This window comes from Onychomys torridus, chromosome 7 (genome assembly GCF_903995425.1).
Source record: "Onychomys torridus chromosome 7, mOncTor1.1, whole genome shotgun sequence".
Taxonomy (NCBI): Eukaryota; Metazoa; Chordata; class Mammalia; order Rodentia; family Cricetidae; genus Onychomys; species Onychomys torridus.
In genome coordinates this window covers 64,837,433-64,858,840 of record NC_050449.1, presented here as the reverse complement: position 1 = coordinate 64,858,840, position 21,408 = coordinate 64,837,433, and the positions used below count along the sequence as shown (strand labels likewise).

The 21,408-nt window shown below is 40.5% G+C and overlaps 1 protein-coding gene across 2 annotated transcripts in view; it reads right to left on the bottom strand.

Annotated features, from left to right (window-relative positions):
• Positions 1-21,408, bottom strand: part of Aldh1a2 (aldehyde dehydrogenase 1 family member A2) — an 81,872-nt gene that overhangs the window by 26,871 nt on the left and 33,593 nt on the right. For both annotated transcript variants that reach the window (XM_036192984.1, XM_036192982.1), the window contains exons 2-7: positions 16,228-16,332; positions 15,918-16,058; positions 13,772-13,901; positions 7,582-7,643; positions 5,462-5,590; positions 5,229-5,342 (exon numbers count right to left, since the gene is read on the bottom strand). In XM_036192984.1, coding sequence (XP_036048877.1) covers positions 5,229-5,342; positions 5,462-5,590; positions 7,582-7,643; positions 13,772-13,901; positions 15,918-15,992 — 510 coding nt within the window. In that variant the 5' untranslated portion in view covers positions 15,993-16,058; positions 16,228-16,332. The remainder of the gene's footprint in view (positions 1-5,228; positions 5,343-5,461; positions 5,591-7,581; positions 7,644-13,771; positions 13,902-15,917; positions 16,059-16,227; positions 16,333-21,408) is intronic.

The following is a 21,408-nucleotide window of genomic DNA, read 5'->3' as shown; positions in this document are numbered from 1 at the left end:
GATGGCTCATCTTCACTGACACTTTGCTAAGAACCAGGCCCCACGCCAGACATTCCGTTGCAGTTTCTTTCACCCTTTAAAAGCATGAAGTAGGTAACAATCATTCCTAGTCTACAGACAGGAAATCGAGGACTGCAAAGACTGCACAGTACCAAGTCCTGTGGCGAAATTCATACAACCATAATCGGCATCTAAATCAAGTTGAGGTTTCACATACAAATCTGGCATATGTAATCTTAATTGCTCTTCTTAATGTAATTTGAACCCTATGTTTGAATTTCTTCCCAAAAAAGTACAACTTTATCCACTGCTTTCCAAAGTGAGGCAAAGTACAGTTCATTGATAGTGTTCTCTCCAGTTGTATTGAGTAGTGCTTTATTTTCTAAGTAAAAGATCAAGGGATATTAACTCAAGCTGAAATAAATTAACTTTCTAAGTGAATATAGAATTCTAGGGGAGTTTTTGATTACCACAATGCTAATTCAACTAATCATCAATTGTTCAACTCAGATACAATCTTTGCTTGTTACACATCACTGCATAGTTTTGCTGATGGAAATTAATGTGGTCTAATGTGGCTGAGTACTATAACCCAAGGACTAGAATGATGATTTGAGGGAGACAGCACAGAGAAAAATCTCATCATTTATCAGCTCTCACATACTGTATACTCTTTACAGATGAAGTAACCTAGCAAGAACATGGAGGTCCCATGTTCACCAGTCACTGGGTGATGAGATCTGGTGCAGGCTAGATCATCAACTGTGGATGACATTAGGAAATTGGATATATACTGACTCCTCAAGAGGTCCCACCAGGTGTGGTCAGTTTTAAGGTTGTGTTTGGCTCCCTTCCCCATCTTTCCACATCATCTTGAAGAAATTTTGCAGAACAGGTACTGGATTGGTATATAATCTGAGGTTTTGGAATTTTAAATGTCTGACAAAAGTAGAACTATTGGAAAGATGAAAAACAAAACAAAAACAAAAACAAAAAAATACCTGCATGTTATTGCCAGAGAGCATCAAAAGCTAACCTTCCATTCTGCATTGCAGAAAAGTATGCACTGACCTTTCAGAAGGTCCTGGTCCTGGCATGTGGGATTGATTCTGAGACATGACTAACACCAGCATCACTGATTGCACACTAATGTCAAGCAACACATTGCTCACAGGGGTCTCCACAGCTGGGCTCCTTTCCTCCCATGGTCTCTTCACAATTTGGTTCCTATAACCTGCAGTTTCCTTTTCTTCAGTGGTAAGATTAAAAGGAAGGGAGATCCAATCCTTCCCAGCTGAGATAACCACAACAGAATTAAGAGATACAATTACCATTTCCTTAAACATTTGTTTTTCTTTTTGGAGAAATAGCTCAACTCAATGACTATGAGCACTGGCTGCTCTTGCAGAGGACCTGGGTTTGGTTCCCAGCACCCATATAGTGACTCACAATCATCTATGACTCCAATTCTGGGATTATGACGCCCCCTTTTGGCCTCTGTGAGCACTGCATGCATGTGATGCACATACATACATGCAGACAAATATTCATACATATAAAAAGAAATAAATATTTTTGAAAAATAATCCATCTCAAAAAATAAAGGAGAAATGATGTTTATTTTTAAAAAGCACTTTTTATTTTTGAATGAAGTTACTTTTTATTCAAGTTTAAATATCTTGAAGAGTGAAATTTCTCTAGATGCCCAAGATACAAGGTAAATTCACAAAGAAATTTTGGGTTCTATTCTACTAGAATGCATTTTTAAAACCAAGAAAATTTAAAGAAAACAATCAGATATCTTCTCCTCCTGTGTGCTTGCACACCACTTGAAGAGCTGCTCAGAGACTGTCCTGTGGGCTACCTTGACATGCATGTTTTACTGGTGCATCCCCAAATCCCAACAGTATATGGTAACTTGGTCCTCAGTAAAGGTTAGTGAAATGACTTCAGATAGCTTGGGATCGAAATTCAATTCCTGTATCGGAAGTGGTAGATAAATAACCTGTACCAGATCAAACCACGGAGGTACTAAAGATCCAATCCTAATTTGAGTTTTAGAAAAAATGAATTAGAACATTGGTGAAAGCCTTTCAGAAATAAATACTTTTAAATGATTCTTGCAATGAAATAGTTTTCCACTGAAGAATTTGCATCATCTAAAAACTGTGTTCTTTGAGAGCTGGGCATCGTGGTTCATATCTATAGTCCTTGAATTTTCTAACCTAAGGCTGTAGAACTGTCATAAGTTTAAGGCTAGCCTGGCCAGCAGACTGTAGCGTAAGACTATTTCAAACAACTACAACAACAATAATAACAACAACACAAACAATAAGTGAATAAATAAATACCCTCTTTGAGATGCTATCCCGGAGTTCAATAAGCCCTGCCTGCAACTGGTATGTACGAGCCTGCAGTCAGAAAGCAGTGCAGTACTGTCTGCCGCAGGAACTCTGGGTACGGCTTACAGCCTTGTGGCTTAATAGCATGTAGCAGGGCAAGTAACTTAACCCCCCAGCTGTGCTTAGCGCACCCCTGCACCTTTTTTGGCTGCTGAGGTGATGTGGGAGGATGACGAGTACTTGGCTGGCATTAAGAAGTATTTGTCCAATCAGTGTTGACTGTTAATATCCAAAGTTTAAAGCCTACATCAGAATCATCCATTTTCTACAGCTTTATTGAGATTCTTTCATACTCTATAGGACATTCCTTTTGATGTATGTGATTCAGGCATTTTAGTTTGTTAACAGAACTGTGCAATTCCCACAATGATTATAGTTATCTAAACACAGGACATTATAACAAAGCCACAAGAAACTTCATATCCATTCACAGTCACTCATCTTAGCCCCTAAAAATCACTAATCTGCTTTGAGTCTGTAATTTGCCCCTTCTAGACACTTCTCAATTAAGTATGATCATAAAATACATAGCTTGTCATTACCAAATTCTTTAAGTTCCATGTCTACACAGTTGACCCATGTTATATATATATATTTCTTTCCCTTTTTAAATTATTGAATAATACACCATCTGTGGCTATATCACATTTTGTCACCTCATCATTTGATAGACATTTGGGTTGTCTCTATCTTAATGAATAATGTCATAAACAGTTGTGTGTAAGTTTCTGTGTTAGGCAGATTTTGTCAGGTGCTTTTTTATGTCTACTGAGATGATTGTGTAGCTTCTGTCTTTTATTCTACTAATATGGAGTATTAAATTGATTGTTTCTCTATATTAAACTAACTTTTCATTCCTGGATAAATTTCTATTTGGCTGTGGTATATAATCCTTTGTAGATACTGTTTAATTCTGTTTGGAAGTATTTTATTCAGGATTTTTGTCAACCATAGTCATATGGGATAAAGATGTAGGTTTCTTGCGATTCTGTTAAAAGGCTGCCTATATTTTTGCCTCAGTCTTTAAATCAGTATTCTTTCCAATGGCTTGCTTTATAGATGTTACTTTCTAGTCTGGTCCTAATTGGATGCAAGTGTTCTTTAGCATCTAGTCTTTAGCAAACACTTTCAAAGCATCAAACTCAGTGCATCCAGTAAGAATACTTCCCTTTCATGTCCACACTTTGGTTTGTATGTTTCATACACTGCAAAATTATGATAGCAAGTACAAGTCAAATAAAAGTTCGGAAACGGAGAATATAAACTCTCAACAAATATAAAATTCAATCATTTTTAGCTGTAAATTGTCATCGAAGTCTATTAATCTTATACAAAATCAGTAAGGGTCCATTTAACTAAATATCATTAACTTTGCATCACCTGATTTTAGGAAGCTTCTAGAGCTGCTGTCAGGTATGCTGGCCACCAGACACATGTGGCTATGGACCACTTGCATCATGGATAATGGCACTAAGTTGTGCTATAAATGTAAATCATGCACCATATCTCAAAGACTACATAGGAAAAAGAGAATGTAAAATATGGAGTTACTAATTCTACAGTGACAGTCTGAAATAATGTTTTATAAACATGGTGTTAAATATGTTACTAAACCCAATGTCATTTGTTTCTTTTCCATCTCCTACTCTAGCTAACAGACACAGCTCTCATTCTTCCTGCTAGGCTGCAGTGCTGCAGAGCTGAGGATATCCTACATTCAGTGCCGCTGCCATCAGGAGGCTCCAGCAAGGATCCCCGTAGCTCTGGAGCAGTACAAGCTCACAGAATGAGAACAACACTTCAGTTCTGTTATCCAGTTTGATCCTAATCAGGTGCAGGCACTCTTCAGCATCTAGTCTCTAATGACGTTTGAAAACTCTTATATCATCTGAACCTGAATCACAGACATGACAGAACAGCAAATTTGTGATGATCAGGAATCTGTAAACCACCACTCATATTGGCCTTGCTGTTTTTGATATGACTTTCTAGATAAAAACAGTCTTTACATTTTTCACTATCTGGAAAAAATAAGATTTTTTTGATGTACAGAAATGACATAGAATTCAAATTTCAGCATCTATGAAAGAGGTTTTACTTGCACATAGCCTCACTCATTAGTATATTATATATATTGCATGCTCGGCACCAGTTGGGCATAGTGGAGTACACAATGGTGACCCTATTGCTTGCACAGTCTCCAGCACTTAGTATCTGGCCTTTCACAGAAAGCTTTGCTGACCTCTGCTCTGCAGCACCCCATGGCTTATAAGGTACTCAGTTGTCACTTGCACCTACAGAACCTGGGGACATGGAGAGAAGGGGAAGCAGAGCCTGGAATCTCCACTGCAGACCAGTTCAGAGTTCCAGTTTCTTTACCTGCGTCTGTCCTATATTCTTGACTACAAGTGTCCAGAGCCCCAGCCTCCGAGGTAGTTTTTACACACCCAGAATCACATACAGTCAGTGTGTACCTCTGCTTTCACACTCAATGCTCTACAAATGAGGCCGATGGGGCCCCTTCAGGGGCCTGGGGACTCACTGTGGGTTTTGAGCCCATGGCTACTATTTGCAGCATCTATTTATGTATTTATTGTGTATAGGTGTGTGCATGTACATATGCACCAGAGGACAATCTCAAGTGTCTGTCATTTGAGGCAGAGCCCCTGCCTTCTCCTTAAACTTGCCAAGCAATCCCAGAGATCTGCCATCTCGGCCTCTCCAGTGCTGAGATTAAAAGTGTGCACCACTACACCTGCGTTTCCAGCAAACCCCTTTGCTCATTCGTGGGACTGTCCCTCGGCCTGTGGTCTCTCAGGTACTCACCTCGGTAGAGCCTGTGAACGCAATCTTGTCTATGCCGATATGAGAAGCTATTGCTGCCCCTGCTGTTGGTCCATAGCCTGGCAGAATATTGACGACCCCGGGGGGAAAGCCAGCCTAGAAACACAAATTGGAGGATGGTGTGTGTGAACATCCCCTTTCAGGCTGCCTGGGCCCTGCTTCACAGGTTCCACATGAAGGAGGCGAGGAAACCCCCTGCAGTCAGCTTCGCCTACCTCCTTGATGAGGGCTCCCATGTACAGTGCACTGAGTGGTGTCTGCTCTGCTGGCTTGATAACCACTGTGTTACCACAGCACAGTGCAGGAGCAATTTTCCAGGTGAACATCAGCAGGGGGAAGTTCCACTGGAAGGGAAAAGCGAAGTCAGTAGACAGGGGAAATTTCTCCATTACTTTTTTTTCCCAAGCTGTGACTTGTCAGTTTGTCAGATTTTGAAAATTGTCCTGAACATAAATCTTCTCCACTGCCAAGTGTAGACCTTTGGGATTCTGATGACATCACCATGAAGAGAATAACAGTACTGGCCTTGAAAATCTCTCTCTGTGATCAACATATTACACTGCAACCTTCCACCTAAAGAAAGCTGATGCTGGAAGCGGGTAGAGAGTCATTTTTTATTTTTGTTTAGCTTCACTTTTTATTTTGTTTACATATTTCTAAAATTGGGCTTTGTTCCAAAGTTTCAATATATGATTTTCCCCCTTAAATTCAGGATTTTTACACCAAGATTTTCACATTGGCATGAAAAATGTTTTATGTATATGAACTAGAAACTAAAATCCTAGCTATCAATTATCATTAAGGCAATGTGCATTTCAATGCGGCATTTTTGCATGTATTGTCATAAAATGTACAACTATAAATTGTATAAAAATGTACCTATCAATGAGCATACAAAATTTTTATCAGCCTCCTTCCTACTGCAAAAAACACCATGGAAACCAAACTAGAGCATCTTTATGATTATATGAACGTGTGGGTTAACATGGTTTAAATTGACTTTAATAGAATATTAGGCTTGTGTGGTCATAAGCTCAGGCCTGGACTCCTTACTCTCAAGTGTCATTGATAATCTCACTAAGGAAGGAAACAGCACTCCCGGTCCCCTGCCTTCAGCCCCTGACCACACTGTGTTCGTGCCTGAAGCACCTCAGCTGCCATCCTTGAAGGATTCTCACTGGCTCTAGCAAGCTGCAAAAATATACAAGTGTCTTGCCTTCACCAAACACCCAATTTCTTTCCCCCTTAGTTGTTTATAAACTTAGGAGTCCTTGGTGATGTTTTAATTCCATCTCCAGTGTGTAAATCTTGGAGGCAGTAATTGAGGGAGGAGTTGACAGGGGCTCTTGCCTTGTGAGGGAAGCTGTGGTTCTGAGGATGTGGGAAGAGCTAGAGGGGCAGGTTTGATGCTTACAGAAAAGGTGGTAACCACAGCAAGGGACAGGGGTCCTGAGGGGAGGAGAGGAAGAACTTCAACCAAACCTCTCTCTTTCCTTTCTTCCTCCTTTAATGAAGGTCACAAATAAGCCAGAGCTTACTAATTGAACTAATAATAATAAGCCCCTAAGACTCTTTGGTCCTCAACTCAAAGATTATTCTTGAGTCATTTCTCTATGTTTTGCAAGAGAAAACTTCTTGTCTTATCTATACTGGAGTTTGATGTCAGCACCCCGCCCCCCTCCCTGCTGAAATCCCAGCCAGAACTATGAGATAGTACTGTTAGAAGCTTGAGTGACTCTTTGTATTGTGCCAAGGGTGTGTATGGGAGAGAGCGCAGAACAGTGTTTAATGTTCCAATCCAAACACCAGTCACTACATCTATTTTTCTTTACAAGATAGAAAACAGTGGGGAATGGTTTCAATTTTGACTGTGATGTTAACTGTACTGCTGTGTCTTCTGAAGCATCTTCTCTCTAGAGTCTTGTGAAAACAGACAGTGGGAAGAAAGGGATTAAGGAACCATATCAAACAATATGCTGGAAAGACGAGTTGCCAATCTAAAACACAAACAAGCAAATACAACCACATATTAATTTCCCATAAGCAGACAGACATTCATAACCAAGGGTGGGTTATTCAGACACTGTACTTTGCTTATTTTTATCAGGAGAATTCCATGACTTGAGAACTCAGCTCATGGTAATAGGCCTGAAACTCTATTCACCTGTTCAAATAAGCATTTACTGGGAGGCTGTTAGAGATATGTCAACAACATGAGCTCAAGTTTTTCTTCCCAGTAATGGAAAACACACATCACCAAGGACTATGTTTTGTGTGTCTTGAAGAGAACTGGGTCAAATGAAAATAAATACGAAGTGTGAGAAGATACACTCACTGGGATGATCTGTCCGCACACTCCAATGGGTTCGTGTCTCGTGAAAGTAAAATAGTCTCCATCTGGAAAACAAGAAGCACCATCACTCCACAAAACAGGTTAGGGCAGGGGAGATTCAGAGGGAGGACTTAGGTGGCAGTGAAAACCAGAAACGAAGCTGAAGCACATCCTAGTCACCATATCCCAAAGCTGGCACCTGGCATGTGTTCATGTGGGGGTGGCTACAGACAAACCTACCCCATGGACAGGATGCCAGAGGAGGGGACATCTACAACAAAATGAAGATCAAGCTTATGATACACAAAGCAGGACTGAAAGAGGAAAGTTAAAACTAGAACACGTTAAAAAAAAACTCAATTTTATGTTCAATAGTAACTCAAATAGAATAGTTAGCTGATTTAAATGCTCAAGTATCTCAAGTTTTTAAACAGCTCACTGGGTATTCTTCAAAATTAAAAGCAAAATGCTATTGAGCACATTTTTTTATGCTGGGCAGCTGGAAAATATGAGGAAGAAAAGTAAGACATATCCCCTCACTCAGTGCAGTGGTCACAGGCACAACCTGGGTCCTGGGGATGCGGACGGGTCCCAAGTTCCACCTCAGTGAGGCATGACGGGAGGGTGCCCTTGAAGGAAAAGCTTGAGAGACACTGACCGGCCTTGAGTATCTTGTAGGAATAGTAGGGACTTCCAACAATGATCTAGGAAGCCCAAAACCAAATTCTTTAGAAAAAGCTGTTGCTTTTTTTCTGGGTACTTTAAAAGCTAGTTGACTGAGTCTTTGTTTCCCTTCTGCTGGTGGACGCTGGTCACTTGACTAAAAGCAGTACCCCGAAGCCCAAAGGAAAGTGAAGCTCCAGCTAATACTCTGAGAAACCTCACCACTGGCACTGAGGGTGACGGTGGGGGCTGAGGGCGTGGGTGAGGCAGAGGTAAATGACTCATTAAGCTGTTAATCTTTGCCTCTCAACACATCTTAACCACTGACGTTTATCACCCAGGGTTGTTTCAGCTAAGTTCAAAATTATGGTTTTGAAATAAAGTCTCTCTCTGCTCCTCCCTTCTCACACACCCCCTCCCAATCTGTAGTCCTTCTCTAAGTTAGCTGCTATCGATTGCCTTCATTTCTCCAAGGCTTTCTCTGCAGGAAGTTGATGTGGAAGGCTCTCACCACAGATGTACTCAAGCTCCACCCCTCCAGGCCTTCTCAGGTAAAGCTAACTGCGGCTCAGTCCCCGGGCCCAATAACAGTGCTAGGTGAACTCTGCTTACACTGCTGTAGACCATGCAAAGGATAACACCTCACAAACCTTAGTATATCTCTGGGATTTCTCGATCAAAGTGTATGTGTCGTTAATGTTTTAACAAATGTTTGCCAACTCATCTTGGATAAAAATTATAAAAAGTTCTAACAACATGCTACGGTTTCTACTTGTTAACCAGTTTTCTGAATATCTGAATTTTAGCCAATTTGAAAGCTGGAAAATGGCAATTTGTTTTGTGTTTAATTTTGAATTGTGCTCAATGATATTTAAGGATGACCATACTAACCATTTTCAATTTTCCCTTCTGATTTAAAACGTTTGCCCCTTTTCTGTTGGGTCCTTCAGTATTTTAGTTGTTTGAGGAACACTGTAAAGGTCAAGGGGATCAGGCCACACTACTGCCAAATCTCCCCCAATCTTCACCCTGCCTCTTGGGCTTGTCTGACAGATACTAGCTTAAACGGAGGGAAGAAGGAAAGCAGGCTTTGAGCAGGTAGGACAGGGAGCTGGTATGTAGAAACCATAGGATGACAATATTTAGTTCAAGTGGTACGAATCAACCAAGATCAACTAATCTACTGGGTGGCGGTGATGCACACCTTCAATCCCAGCACTCGGGAGGCAGAGGCAAGCCAATCTCTGTGAGTTCCGGGCCAGCCTGGGCTACAGAGCGAGTTCTAGGTCAGCCAGGGCTGTCACACAGAGAAACCCTGTCTCAAAAAACAAAGAACAATAAACAAAACAAAACAAAACACCAACTATACGACACCAATTCTATATGGAGACAACTCACAAATCTTCAGAATAGATACCATCAACTGTGCCAGCAGAAGTCATTGCTGTCCATTAGTTTATCACTCTATGGCAAGGACTTCCATCAGGAACAACAACACTGATGCATACTCTGTAAAATCCCATTGGCAAGAAAGGCTCCCACACTAAACTCTGATTTAGCTAAGGTGACACACTCAAGGGGTCCAATTCAAAGCACTGAGCTGGAGGTGGGTCAGTCATTGAGGTGAGGACAGATGGCTGCAAGAAGTAATGGGAAGATGAAGTGAAGAACACAGTGTTTACTTTAGCACAACTGGAGGAAATGGATGGTTCAGAGCGAATTCTCTAGTCACCCATGTAAGCACAACACAGTGATTCATAGGTTCCCCCATCTCTGTCCTACATATGCAAGATTATAAACGTAATGTTGAAAGCTACTGAAAAATGAAAGCAAGGAAAGACGAATGAGGACAATAGCTTTAGAGGCTGATCTTATGGGGAGTAAACCTGACTTGATAATTGTGTCCTAAGAGACTGAGTTATGGAGAATAAAATGTACTTGACAATCTGTTCATACATTTGATACACACGGAGCTAAAGGCTGGCACAGAAAGAGTACTGACTCTTCCAGTCCTCACAGCTGGTTTCATTAAGTGCTAAACAAAGAAACGCAGGGTATCTTGGCTCTTGAACTTTTCTGAAGAGAATCTGAGTGGAAAGAATAAAGAAAAGGCCCTAGGTTCTGTGAACTCAATGGTTGCTTCTATATGTCCAAAGGACACCCACAATTGGGTGATTTCTGGAAAACATGAGAGATGAACCTTGTATTGGGCCCCTTGGCGGAGGGGGGGCACCTAATGGCACTTAGAGGCCCTTCATAGCTCCCAGAACCCTGCTACGAGTCCCCTGAGCTTCTATATCTGGGTCACCAGGGGCCAGTCCTTTGCAGTCCTTTGAAAGCCACCTTCCTAATCTTTTCCAGTGTCACTATCTCTATCACTGGCTTGATCTGCCAGGTCGGCTCACTCCTTAACAATGCACACAGAGCTACTTGCTGGCCTTATTTCAAGGAAAATTACCAAGGAGAAGTTTCAAGGATTTGTAACATTTTTCTTCTCATATTCATTAAATCTAAGAATTAAAATAAAATACATCTACTCACTTACTACTGTATAGAACTAGTTTTGCAAACTACCCATGCTGCCTAGATGTTACATGGTGCCTCTCACACTTCAATGCTCAAACAAAGCACCCAATGATCTTGGTGAATACATTCTGAACCCTTGGGTCATAAAGGATGTAAGAGTCTTACAATTAGATATCCCATTGTGCTATGAACTTGGTTGAACAGTGCAGTCATATCTATGTATGTACACACAGTAGGTACATTAGTAAAAGCCTTTGTCCTAGAGGACAGTACAGAATAAATCTATTTGATGTTTGTGAAAAATTGAGCCACGTCCCTATGTTCTTTGTTGGGGATTTAATAAAGTTACACAGGGAGAGATGGGGGAGACAGACAGACAGAAAGATGGAGGCAGAGAGAAATATTAATATTTAGATAATCAAAAGTTTAAATATTTGGGTAATTACTTCAAGGCAAACATTACTTTTAAAGGCAGAGACTAGAAATGCTTTTAAAAAATTTTAATGTAGCTTTTATTCTCATATTCTGGCACATCCTGGACATAAAGTCTAATGATGTAATTATAGTAAAAAAAATCTTAATGTGTCAGAAATTGAGATATGTGATATGAACCTCAAGCTCATGGTGGTAACAACTGTGGGCATTTCAATAGCTGTAGCAAATCTTCTATAGCCAGTAAGAATAAAATATGTTCTTTCAGTAGCATGAGAATTTATACATAATTCAGTGAATGGACACCATCTTCCCATCTCTAACGTTCACACAGAACTGCTCTGGGTTTGGGGGTATAGCTCAAGGGTAGGGCATTTGACTGCATTAGAATTACTCTGGAGGAAACAGCAACCCTTTAAATAAGACGAGTATTAAACATTTAGATCCCAAACTGTATAGAATGTTTCCATTCTGTATTCTAGTAGATTCCAGTGTGTGTAGACCCCATGCAGACCTGTTGGAGCACTTTGCAATAGTGACGAATTCAAACAAGGTGCTTATTCAAACAAGGAATCCTTACATTAGCATGAAGTGGCACTAACACTATTCCTCCCAGGAATCCACGAGCAGAATCTAAGAAGCGGCATTACATGCTCCTGAGTCTTCCATTTATAGATCTCGACTCTATCACCATTTCAGTACACAGCCTTGAAAAAAGGTTAGCTCACTCTTCTGTAATTAGTTCCTGTGTCTATAAAATGAGATCAGACTCATGGATCCCTTGGGTTCTCTGCAATGCCTTCAAGAGGTTCCTTGTGAAGGGCTGACTTCACTGCTTCCTGTCGCCATCCATTCATCCACCCCTGTTTTATCAAGTGACTACAGCAAACAGCCTTCACTCTCATTGTGGTTAACCAGAACTTCAGATTCCACCCCTGCATTCACTATCAACAGTACCAGAATGAGCTGACCGAAGGCAAAAGCTCAGGGTCTGATCATTATCTGCATTTTTGGCTCATCCTTTAGGTTAGCAGGTAAAACTTGGAGTAAATATGAAACATAAATAACTGTACGACCCAGGCAGTTCTTAACCTTCGCTATATGTGCTGTATGTTGACCCATCATAAAGCCATTTTACAACAAAATTCAGCTGAAAGTATGGATCCCATTTTCCTACTTTCTATAAAATCAATAAAATTGACACTCATGCAGAGGAAATTAGGGCACCACAACTCCTCCTTCACTCTTAGCAAACTGTAAATAAGTCTGATTAGTCTTCCATCACAGGGAAGTATGGGCAGGAAAGGAACAGAGACTCTTGATTTGAGTGAAAAAGATCAAAAAGGAGGAAATTATACTTCTCAGGGCTGCTACAACAGAAGAGATAAAAAATGAGCAGGGAAAAGTATCCAATAAATCGAAGTAATGATTATTATTAATCATCCTAAGTAGGAGTTGCCACAGGAGGGTTAAAGCTCAGGATTTATGGTCAGAGAGAATGGCTCCACTGAGTGCCAGGCCAGGAGATAATGGAGAGTGTTATAGAGAAAACAGCATCAGAGCCCCTCAGAATCAAACTGATATTACATGATTCTGCAGTAGCAGCGAATAGAGGGTCTTGAGTGAGATGGAATAGAGGGTGGTGGACAAAACTCCCAAGTCAGAGGAAATGGCACCTTGTTGAAATATATAGTCTAAAGGCTGTTCTTCAAGAAGACAAACAAGGTGGATATTTGTTCTCTACACCCAGTTGCCCATCTATAGTCAATATACACAAAACAATGCCATAATTCTTAACACGTTTACTAGTCAAGTGACCTTGTTGAGAGACTAAATTCTTAGTATCTCGTTAGGCATACACTCTTTAATTCCAGTTTATTTTACAGGACTGCACAGATTTATCATATCCTAAATGTAAAAGAAATTATTTCTTGTGTTATAAGGCCAAACAAAAACTGGGGATGTTTTGCAGATAAAATCAGGCAACACATAAAGACCACATGACCTTCCTAAATTCTGGACTTCACTATGTAAAAATCAACAATGAAATCAAATTGATATTGAATTATGGTGTTGTAAAGGACAAATGTGAATGGGCTGAACCAATCTGATAATAAATATCTAAGTAATTAATGACCTCTCTTCCCCAGTCTCCCCTCAGGAGGCCCCTGGTATTAGACTGACAACCATGAAGTGGGTCCTCATGTTATTTGGTCTCTTTCCTATAAAATTTCTTCCATCCAGTAGCTAAAATAGATCCCCTTCTTCTGAATCCCCTTCTGAGCCAAACACTTCCATCGTGAGGGCCTAAGCTAGCTCTTAGCAGCTAATCCTGCACAGCTATCTCCTAGCTGACTGATAAACTGATTTAAGTGGCCCTCCACACTTATATCTATACACAAAAAGAGGGACATTGTCAGAGTTAGTGACATAATCTGTTTGGCCCTATGCTCAGTTCAAGCTGCCCCAAGTGTCTCATATCTGCATTGTGGATGGCTGCTCTTTGTGTTTGGTGAAATATTTTCGGCAGAACTCCACATTGCCCTCTTTGACATACTCATGTTTCACGTACCTACAGGAATGGTCATTCCATGAATTTTATCAGCCCAGCCTGCATAATACCGCAGGGTTTTGATAACTCCCTGCAAATCGATGTAAAAAGCTTGCAGGAACGGCTTGCCACCATTTAGGGATTCCATGGTCTGTAGGAAAAGAAATAGAGAAGCGTTAAGTCCTCAGAACTTTGTAGTGATACACTGTAGTGATTCTAATACTGCAGAAGAAGAAACAAGGAATAGAGGGAACCTGGCTGGGTCTGAGTGGTGATGCCCACTTGTTCAACTCTGCTTTCCCAAACAGGAAGGTGTCCAGTCCTAACAGACTTGCTTTAGTTACTAGTAAAAGACCACAATGGACATACAAGTGCTGTTCTTGTGCCTGTGTGTTTTCCTTATCCACTGTCCAGACATATAAACACAACGCTTCTTTAACTGATGATAAAGAAACGCTCTGCTTGTCAAACCACCTTCTGTTATATTAATGATCAGAGCGGAATGAGGATCTTTCTGAGAGTGCACCAGTAATTCGAATCCACAAAGAGAAGCAGGGATGTCAGTTTTGTGTGCATTCAATGCGGATATAAAATGTTCTGCACAGCTGCCAAGACCCCTGCTGAGAAGTGAAATATTCATGGTGCATAGCAAGCTTATTTATTACCACCAAATAAACAAGATCTCCTCTGGGGAAGCCCAGATTTTAACAATTTAAAGACTGGTTTTTGTAAACATTTATGTTAACAACCATTATCTATTAAGAGTAAAGTATCTGGTCCATTTATAAAAATAGCAATAATAAACAGCTTTACATTATAAACATTATTTTAATGACATGTTCCTAAATTGATTAAGGCTGTTACAAAAACAGTGACCACTGAAACAATGAAGTAAGACTACTTTCACTTGCGACATACTAGGCTGTTAGAAGTTTAACAAATGTAATAAACAAAAATGGATATTTATAACTTCATGTTTCCCTGTAATAGGGCATTATACAATACATACTAGTATAAAATTGTTTAATTACTGAAAAAGTTAAAGCTGAAATATTTTCCATTCAATGAAGTTAAATAATACTATCACTAACAGCACGATTTACCTACTTAATCCACAAACAAAGCTCATTTTAAAATGCTACTTGTCTCTCTACATTGGCTCACTTTTATAAAAGAAGAGCCAATAATTCCCAGTCCTTCTAAGAACATTTATATGTCCACAAATCAGACAATACATTTTCTAATGTAGTTAGCTAACCAAGAGCCAAGGTCCATAAAACAGAAAACATGGCACCCATAACCAATTGAGGACCATCCAAGGATAGATCCCTGAGTTAACACTGCCTACATTTCTAAATGGTCCTTAGCTTGAGAAAGTCTTCGTTCTCAAAGAAACTAGCTTTTTAGAAATTTTTTCTTTGTATTATTTAAAGTGTATGTGAGGGGGCATGAGCACATGAATACAGATGCCTGTGGATACCAGAGGTCTGATCCCCTAGAACTGGAATTTCAGGAAGTTATGAGCTAGCCTATGTGGGTGCTGGGAACCAAACTCGGATCCTCCCCCTGAAGAGCAGTATGTACTATTAACTGCTAAGCCAACATTCGAGTCCTTGAGGTAACTTTTTATTTTAAAAGGCAACAGCAAAAACAACCAAAACCACCAGATCAAAAGAAGTCCCTGTGTGCGTTGGGAGTGTGTGTGATAGTTCTAGTGAAAAGAAATGGCAATCTCTCTCATAATTCTAAAAAAACGGTAGAACAAATGGAGTAGAATGTATGAGGGGCCACATCCTTCTTTTCCTGTTTGATTTACAAAAATGCCACTGGGCATTTGTCTTTTACAAACAGCCTGGAGGTCCTGTTTCTCTACACTTTTGTTTTGCTTGTCAAGTGGATGTGTTCTGCTTTGCTGGTGGGAGAAAATGGCAATGGAGGATCCTTAGTAGTGATGCAATGCTATGGCTTTTTTCTTCAACATGCCACAAAGAGCTTCCCCAAAGATCTCTCATATTTCATATAGAGTACATATATATAATATAGTACATATTTCATATACGTACTATTCACTTCCCCAGCTCCTCTACCCAACAACACTCCACAGAATATGTTCTAGCTGAGTGGTCACTTTGGAGTAGAAACCTAACTGTGTTCTTAGTTTACTTACTGCAAGAACTGCCCTGTCCCGCTCCACCAAGTCTGCAAGCTTGTCCAGCAGACGTCCTCTCTCAGAAGCGTCCATCCTTCTCCACACTGAACCAAGAGAGAAGGCCAGGCGGGCTGCCTGCACTGCCTTGTCTATATCCACCTGTTAAAGAGGAAGAGGCCCAACTGAAGAGAGACACTCAGTACACAAGCACAACCTGCTGCCATCAAAGAAGGGATGCTTGAACCTAAGTGTAGCATCAGGAACACACAGTCATTACTTTGCTGTTATTGGTGGTTGTTCCACAGGGAATCTTCTAAGCAGCACATACCTTGTCTGCTTCTTGAACTTCACACACTTGCTCTCCTGTGGCTGGATTGCAGACAGGGAACACTCTCCCACTCTCCGAGTTCTGCCACTCATTGTTAATGAAGATCTACAAAAGGACACAACAAAATGGGATATGAAATCCGGGAAATAAGAAGCCTGTCAGCGGCTCAGCAATATGGAGGAATCATGGTAACACCAGTTCTAGGCACTTATTGGTACAGACATGTAGACTCTGAAGTGTTGAAAGACATTCAGAACAGTATCAAGTCCAGCCCCACTCCTAATGCAGGAGCATCTTCTCATGACAGTTGGTTTTTCCAAATACGAAGTAGGGATCTTAACTTCAGTGGCCATGCCAAACAATTAGAGTGTCCTTCGACCAATAAACACAGCAAGATTGAGCATCTTGTGTACAAGGCTAACAGTATTGATATTCCAATTTCTGGCATTATCTATAGGGGTAACACCCTGGGTTAAAATGATGGTTGTTAAGACTTTCATATCAGCTTCTCTGTTGGCAGCCTCAGGGAATCTTCAAAGAACATGGATGGCTCTGGAATAAGCATTTCCCTGATTACAGTCAGCCCCTGAATTAAGATTTAACTGTGCCAACTGGTCTGCTACTGAGTTAAGCAAGTCATAAGCCACACGTATTAGCAAAATCAAAGAGCTTCTAGAACTTTGAAACTGGTCTAAGATTTTCTTAGAGGCATGTTATTCTTAAGTTTGAAAGGATTTTAAAGAGTTCTTCCATGTGTCCCATTCCTTAGCCTTTCAAACAACTTCACCGTCTGCTGGGTTCAAGCTTAGTTTTTAAGTTTTCCTATGGGGTACATTTCTAAGGATTGTATGAGTATTTATTGGAAGCTTTCTAAAGATCAAATAGAAAATTACTTTAAAAAATTCTTTTTTATGCCGGGCAGTGGTGGTGCACGCCTTTAATCCCAGCACTCGGGAGGCAGAGGCAGGAAGATCTCTGTGAGTTAGAGATCAGCCTGGGCTACGGAGTGAGATCCAGGACAGGCTCCAAAGCTACAGAGAGAAACCCTGTCTTGAAAAATTTAAAAAAAAAATTATATTTGTTTATTTTTGTGCCTATGTGAATGTACATGGGTGCCCACCGTGGTACATGTATGGGGATCAGAGGACAACTTGTGGGGGTCTGTTGTCTCTTTCCACTATGTAAGTTCTAGGGATCAAAGGAAAACAGGCTTGGCAGCTAGTGCCTTTACCCACCAGCAAAAAAAAAAAAAAAATTACTTATATTTCAATAGGAATATTTAATATTATTTAATAAATATTTAAATATTTCTTTGAAAAGAAAAGACACACTGGAGGAATTTAAAGTCACCTCACTTTCCCTGGATCTTGAAACACTGTGCTGACTCATCATCTTAGGACTGATTCCATCACCACTCACCAAAGAGTTCCAGTCAATGCTTAAACAATAAAAATAAGGAAACAGTGGACTCATGGGGTGAGTAAGTCACCACAATCACACCATCATTCAGTTTTCTAGTTATACTGACTACAGTCAGACATTTCAAGAAGCTAAAAAACAGTTCGGAGGCATCACCTTAGTCATTTTTTATTGATTTATTTTTTTTTTAGCTTTTACTGAACACAGTTGAGAATTCAGAATTAAGTTTCTTTATCAAGGGATAGAGGAAAATTAACAGAGAAAGACACTTTGCAATTGTTAGGTCGGAAGGTGGAGGCAGAGACACGGGCACACTTTGTACATTTCAGCGAGGACAGAAGGGGCTATCTAGTGAAATTTTTGGCTAGGAGTCTCTATGATAAATTTTCTCAGACTCTAATAAAAGAATCAGCCTGTGGGTGTAGCTCAGTGATAGAACGTCCGCCTCATGTGCATGATCCCTAACACTGAAAAAAGGTTACTAGCAATCAACAGTGCCCCCCCCAAAAAGAGAAATAAAAATCACTCAATAGGAAAGATTTAATAATTTGATATTGTGTAAGTAGTGTACCAAGGCACTGGTCCATCTTGTTTTAATAGAAAGATAACTGATAATTCTTCTATCTTTATGATGTCTATGAGTAAAACTTCACTGGATACAACAATTATAAAACTAAACATGAAAAGTCTTTTAATTATAATATTAAAAAGGTGCCATCTCTACTACAAAATGATGAGCCTTGGCACTTCTCAGGAGGATTGCACTGTGAGGACACAGGGACAAGGAGAAACAGAAACACTGCCCAAGTTCAACCCGGCAGAGCTGGGCTTTAAAATCTGAATCAGTATTTCAGAGGACGGAGATGTCCCACACTCACTATGATGCTCACAGGCAGGGTTTGCCTCAGTTACCTGTATGACACCCGGGTCAGTACAGAACAGCAGTTTCCTTTACCAGGGCTCAGTTATTATCTGTTCTCACTATCTCTTTATTCTCACTCAAGTTTTCGAAAAGGAACTGAAAATGTACAAACTTGCTAACCCACTAGAAAGGGTTCACTGGAATCAGAAGGTGCGTGTGCCTGTGTTCTCGGTATACAAAATGTTGACGTTCTGAAGGGTTCCCGGAGGCCGACCTTGGGCCCTGACTTCCTGGCGCTCCAGTGCTCTCCTTGGGGGTCCTGGCTGAGTGTCTGCAGCACTCCTGCTTATCTGCTGCAACTGTCCCTCCCGCCAGCTCACTAAGTCTACCTTACTGGGGCCTAAGCTGCCAGTTCAGGGGTTCCAATTTTCAGTTCTAAAACCTCTTCGTCATTCAAAATCAATAAAGATAGTAACAGATTATTCCCCATGGAGTGACAAGGGAACCTGATGATATTTATGATAGTTTAATGAGTACACAAATAACAGGTAAAGTCCCTCACAGTCAAATTCCAGGTAGCAGGAGTGAAGGAACAATGGCATCAGATGCTCAGCATCTGTTAAATGTTGCGATATCTCTACTGCAGGGAAAGAAATCAGGGGACGGTCAAACAAGCAGGGGATGTGGTAATGAAAATTGGGTATTCCTTCATTAATGTCTTAAGAATCTCCCTCCCATACTTACTTCTTGCAAAGAGAAACCTACTAACTTTACCTTGTATAAACTTGGCAAACACCACCTCGATCCTGTGATCAAACTGGCATTGGTCTGCTCCTGAGGCAAAGCCCGAGAGACATGAGATCTCATTGTGGTGTTTTATCCCAGAGATTCAACTGGAGTTTAATCAGGACAAATCCCTACCTAATCTAGGTTCAAACAAACAAACAAACAAACAAACAAACAAACGAACAAAAACATCCAACAAAAGAGCTGGCCCACGCTTTCTAAAGTGTCAACATCATAAAGGAGGAGAGGACCAATATGGCACAAAAAATGATTGCATCACGTCACTGTAGACTAGCTCTGGACCAGAGGGGGAACAAGAAGAGGGAGTGAGACAATTGCTCAAGCATGATCAAGCTTTAGACTTGGACATGACCATTATGCCTATGTCAATTTCCTGATTTTTTTTACAGACACTGTGGAATAGGAAAGCGTCTAGAGAATCTGGGTGAAGGTTTAACAGTAGTTTTTCCAATTTTTTTGATCAGAAATAATTTTTAAAAGAAAAATGTTGAAAGTTATGAGTCCTCTTTTTGTGCCTCTCTTTTATAACTATAAAATGTCAAAACTAATATTCTGAATGAATAAATAAAGGGCTCAACACCTTCCTTTTTCCAAAGCATCCTTTAAATGTGAGTTTGTGGAAAATAAAAACCTCAAAGTCTAACTTAAAATATGAACCTGTGTTGTCAAAAAATGCTTAATTTAAGGCTTTTCATGTTATTTTAACTCCAAGTCTTGTTAGTGAAAAGTAAGAAATTCTGCTTTACGGTATGCTGGGTGTAAAGAAAACTGTGGAGTTTTCCACTCTAGAGAGTTTTCAAAATAGAAAAGACATCTGACTCCCTATCTGACTATTGCTTAACTTGTTTGGAAATGACCAAGCATTAATTTTGTTTTGTTTTGTTTTTTGAGATAGGGTTTCTCTGTGTAGCCCTAGCTGTCCTGGAAATCACTCTGTAGACCAGACTGGCCTCAAACTTGGAGACCTGCCTGCCTCTGCCTCCTGAATGCTGGGATTAGAAGTGTGTGCTACCACCACCCAGCTAAGCATTCGCTTTTCACATAATTCTGTGATGTGAGTGAAGGCAAAAGAAACAGACGATCCATAAAAGAAGGAACCTGCCCTTTGCAGGTTCCTAAGAAGATGGGACGAAGTAGCTCATGAACGTTAACTTTCTTTTCATGGTTGTGAAAAGCTCTCTCACTGGTGTTTTAGGGGTTGCTGTTGGTATTAAAAGACATACTGGATGTGGCAGGCTCTTATTTAATGTTACTGGAATGGAACATCTATTGGAAGGAGACATGAATCACTGTCTAACATTTTTACAGGTAAGATTAGAAATACCTCTACACCAAGATAAAATCACACACACACTGAAAAATGAAGACGTTAGTTGGGCAACAGATTTTTATTACACTGTTGTACTTTATACAGAAGGATATGTGTAACAAGAACACAAGTTAAGATCTATCCTATTGGAACACACTACAAACACAGCATTCAAGCACTAGACTGTTAGCAGGATCGCCAAAACAACCTGAGCGCTTCTTTCTGGTCTTGCCTCCAGCTGGACCTGCCCAGCTGCTGGAGACAACCACTAGTTGAACTCTTCATCCATCTAGTCTCATGCACCTTCTTTCTGCTGCTTGTCCTGATATACTAATTATTAGTATAGTGGTGGTACTGTGTTTTTTATTTTTTATTTTTATTTTTTTATTATTAAGAAATTTTCTATTCATTTTACATACCAACCACAGATTCCCCTCTTCTCCCTCCTCCTGCCCTCCAGCCTTCCCTCACCAAACCCACCCACAATTCCCACCTCCTCCAAGGCAAGGCAGCCCATGGGGAGTCAGTAGAACCTGAGACATTCCATTGAGGCAGGCCCAAGCCCCGCCTCCTGAACCAAGGCTGTGTAAGGTGTCCCACCATAGGCACTGGGCTCCAAAGAGCCCACCAATGTACTAGGGATAGATCCTGATCCCACTGCTAGGGGGCCCCCTAAACAGTTCAAGCTAAACAACTGTCTCACCTATGCAGAGGGCCCAGTCCAGTCCTATGCGGGCTCCACAGCTATTGGCCCACAGTTCATGAGTTCCCACTAGGTGTTTTG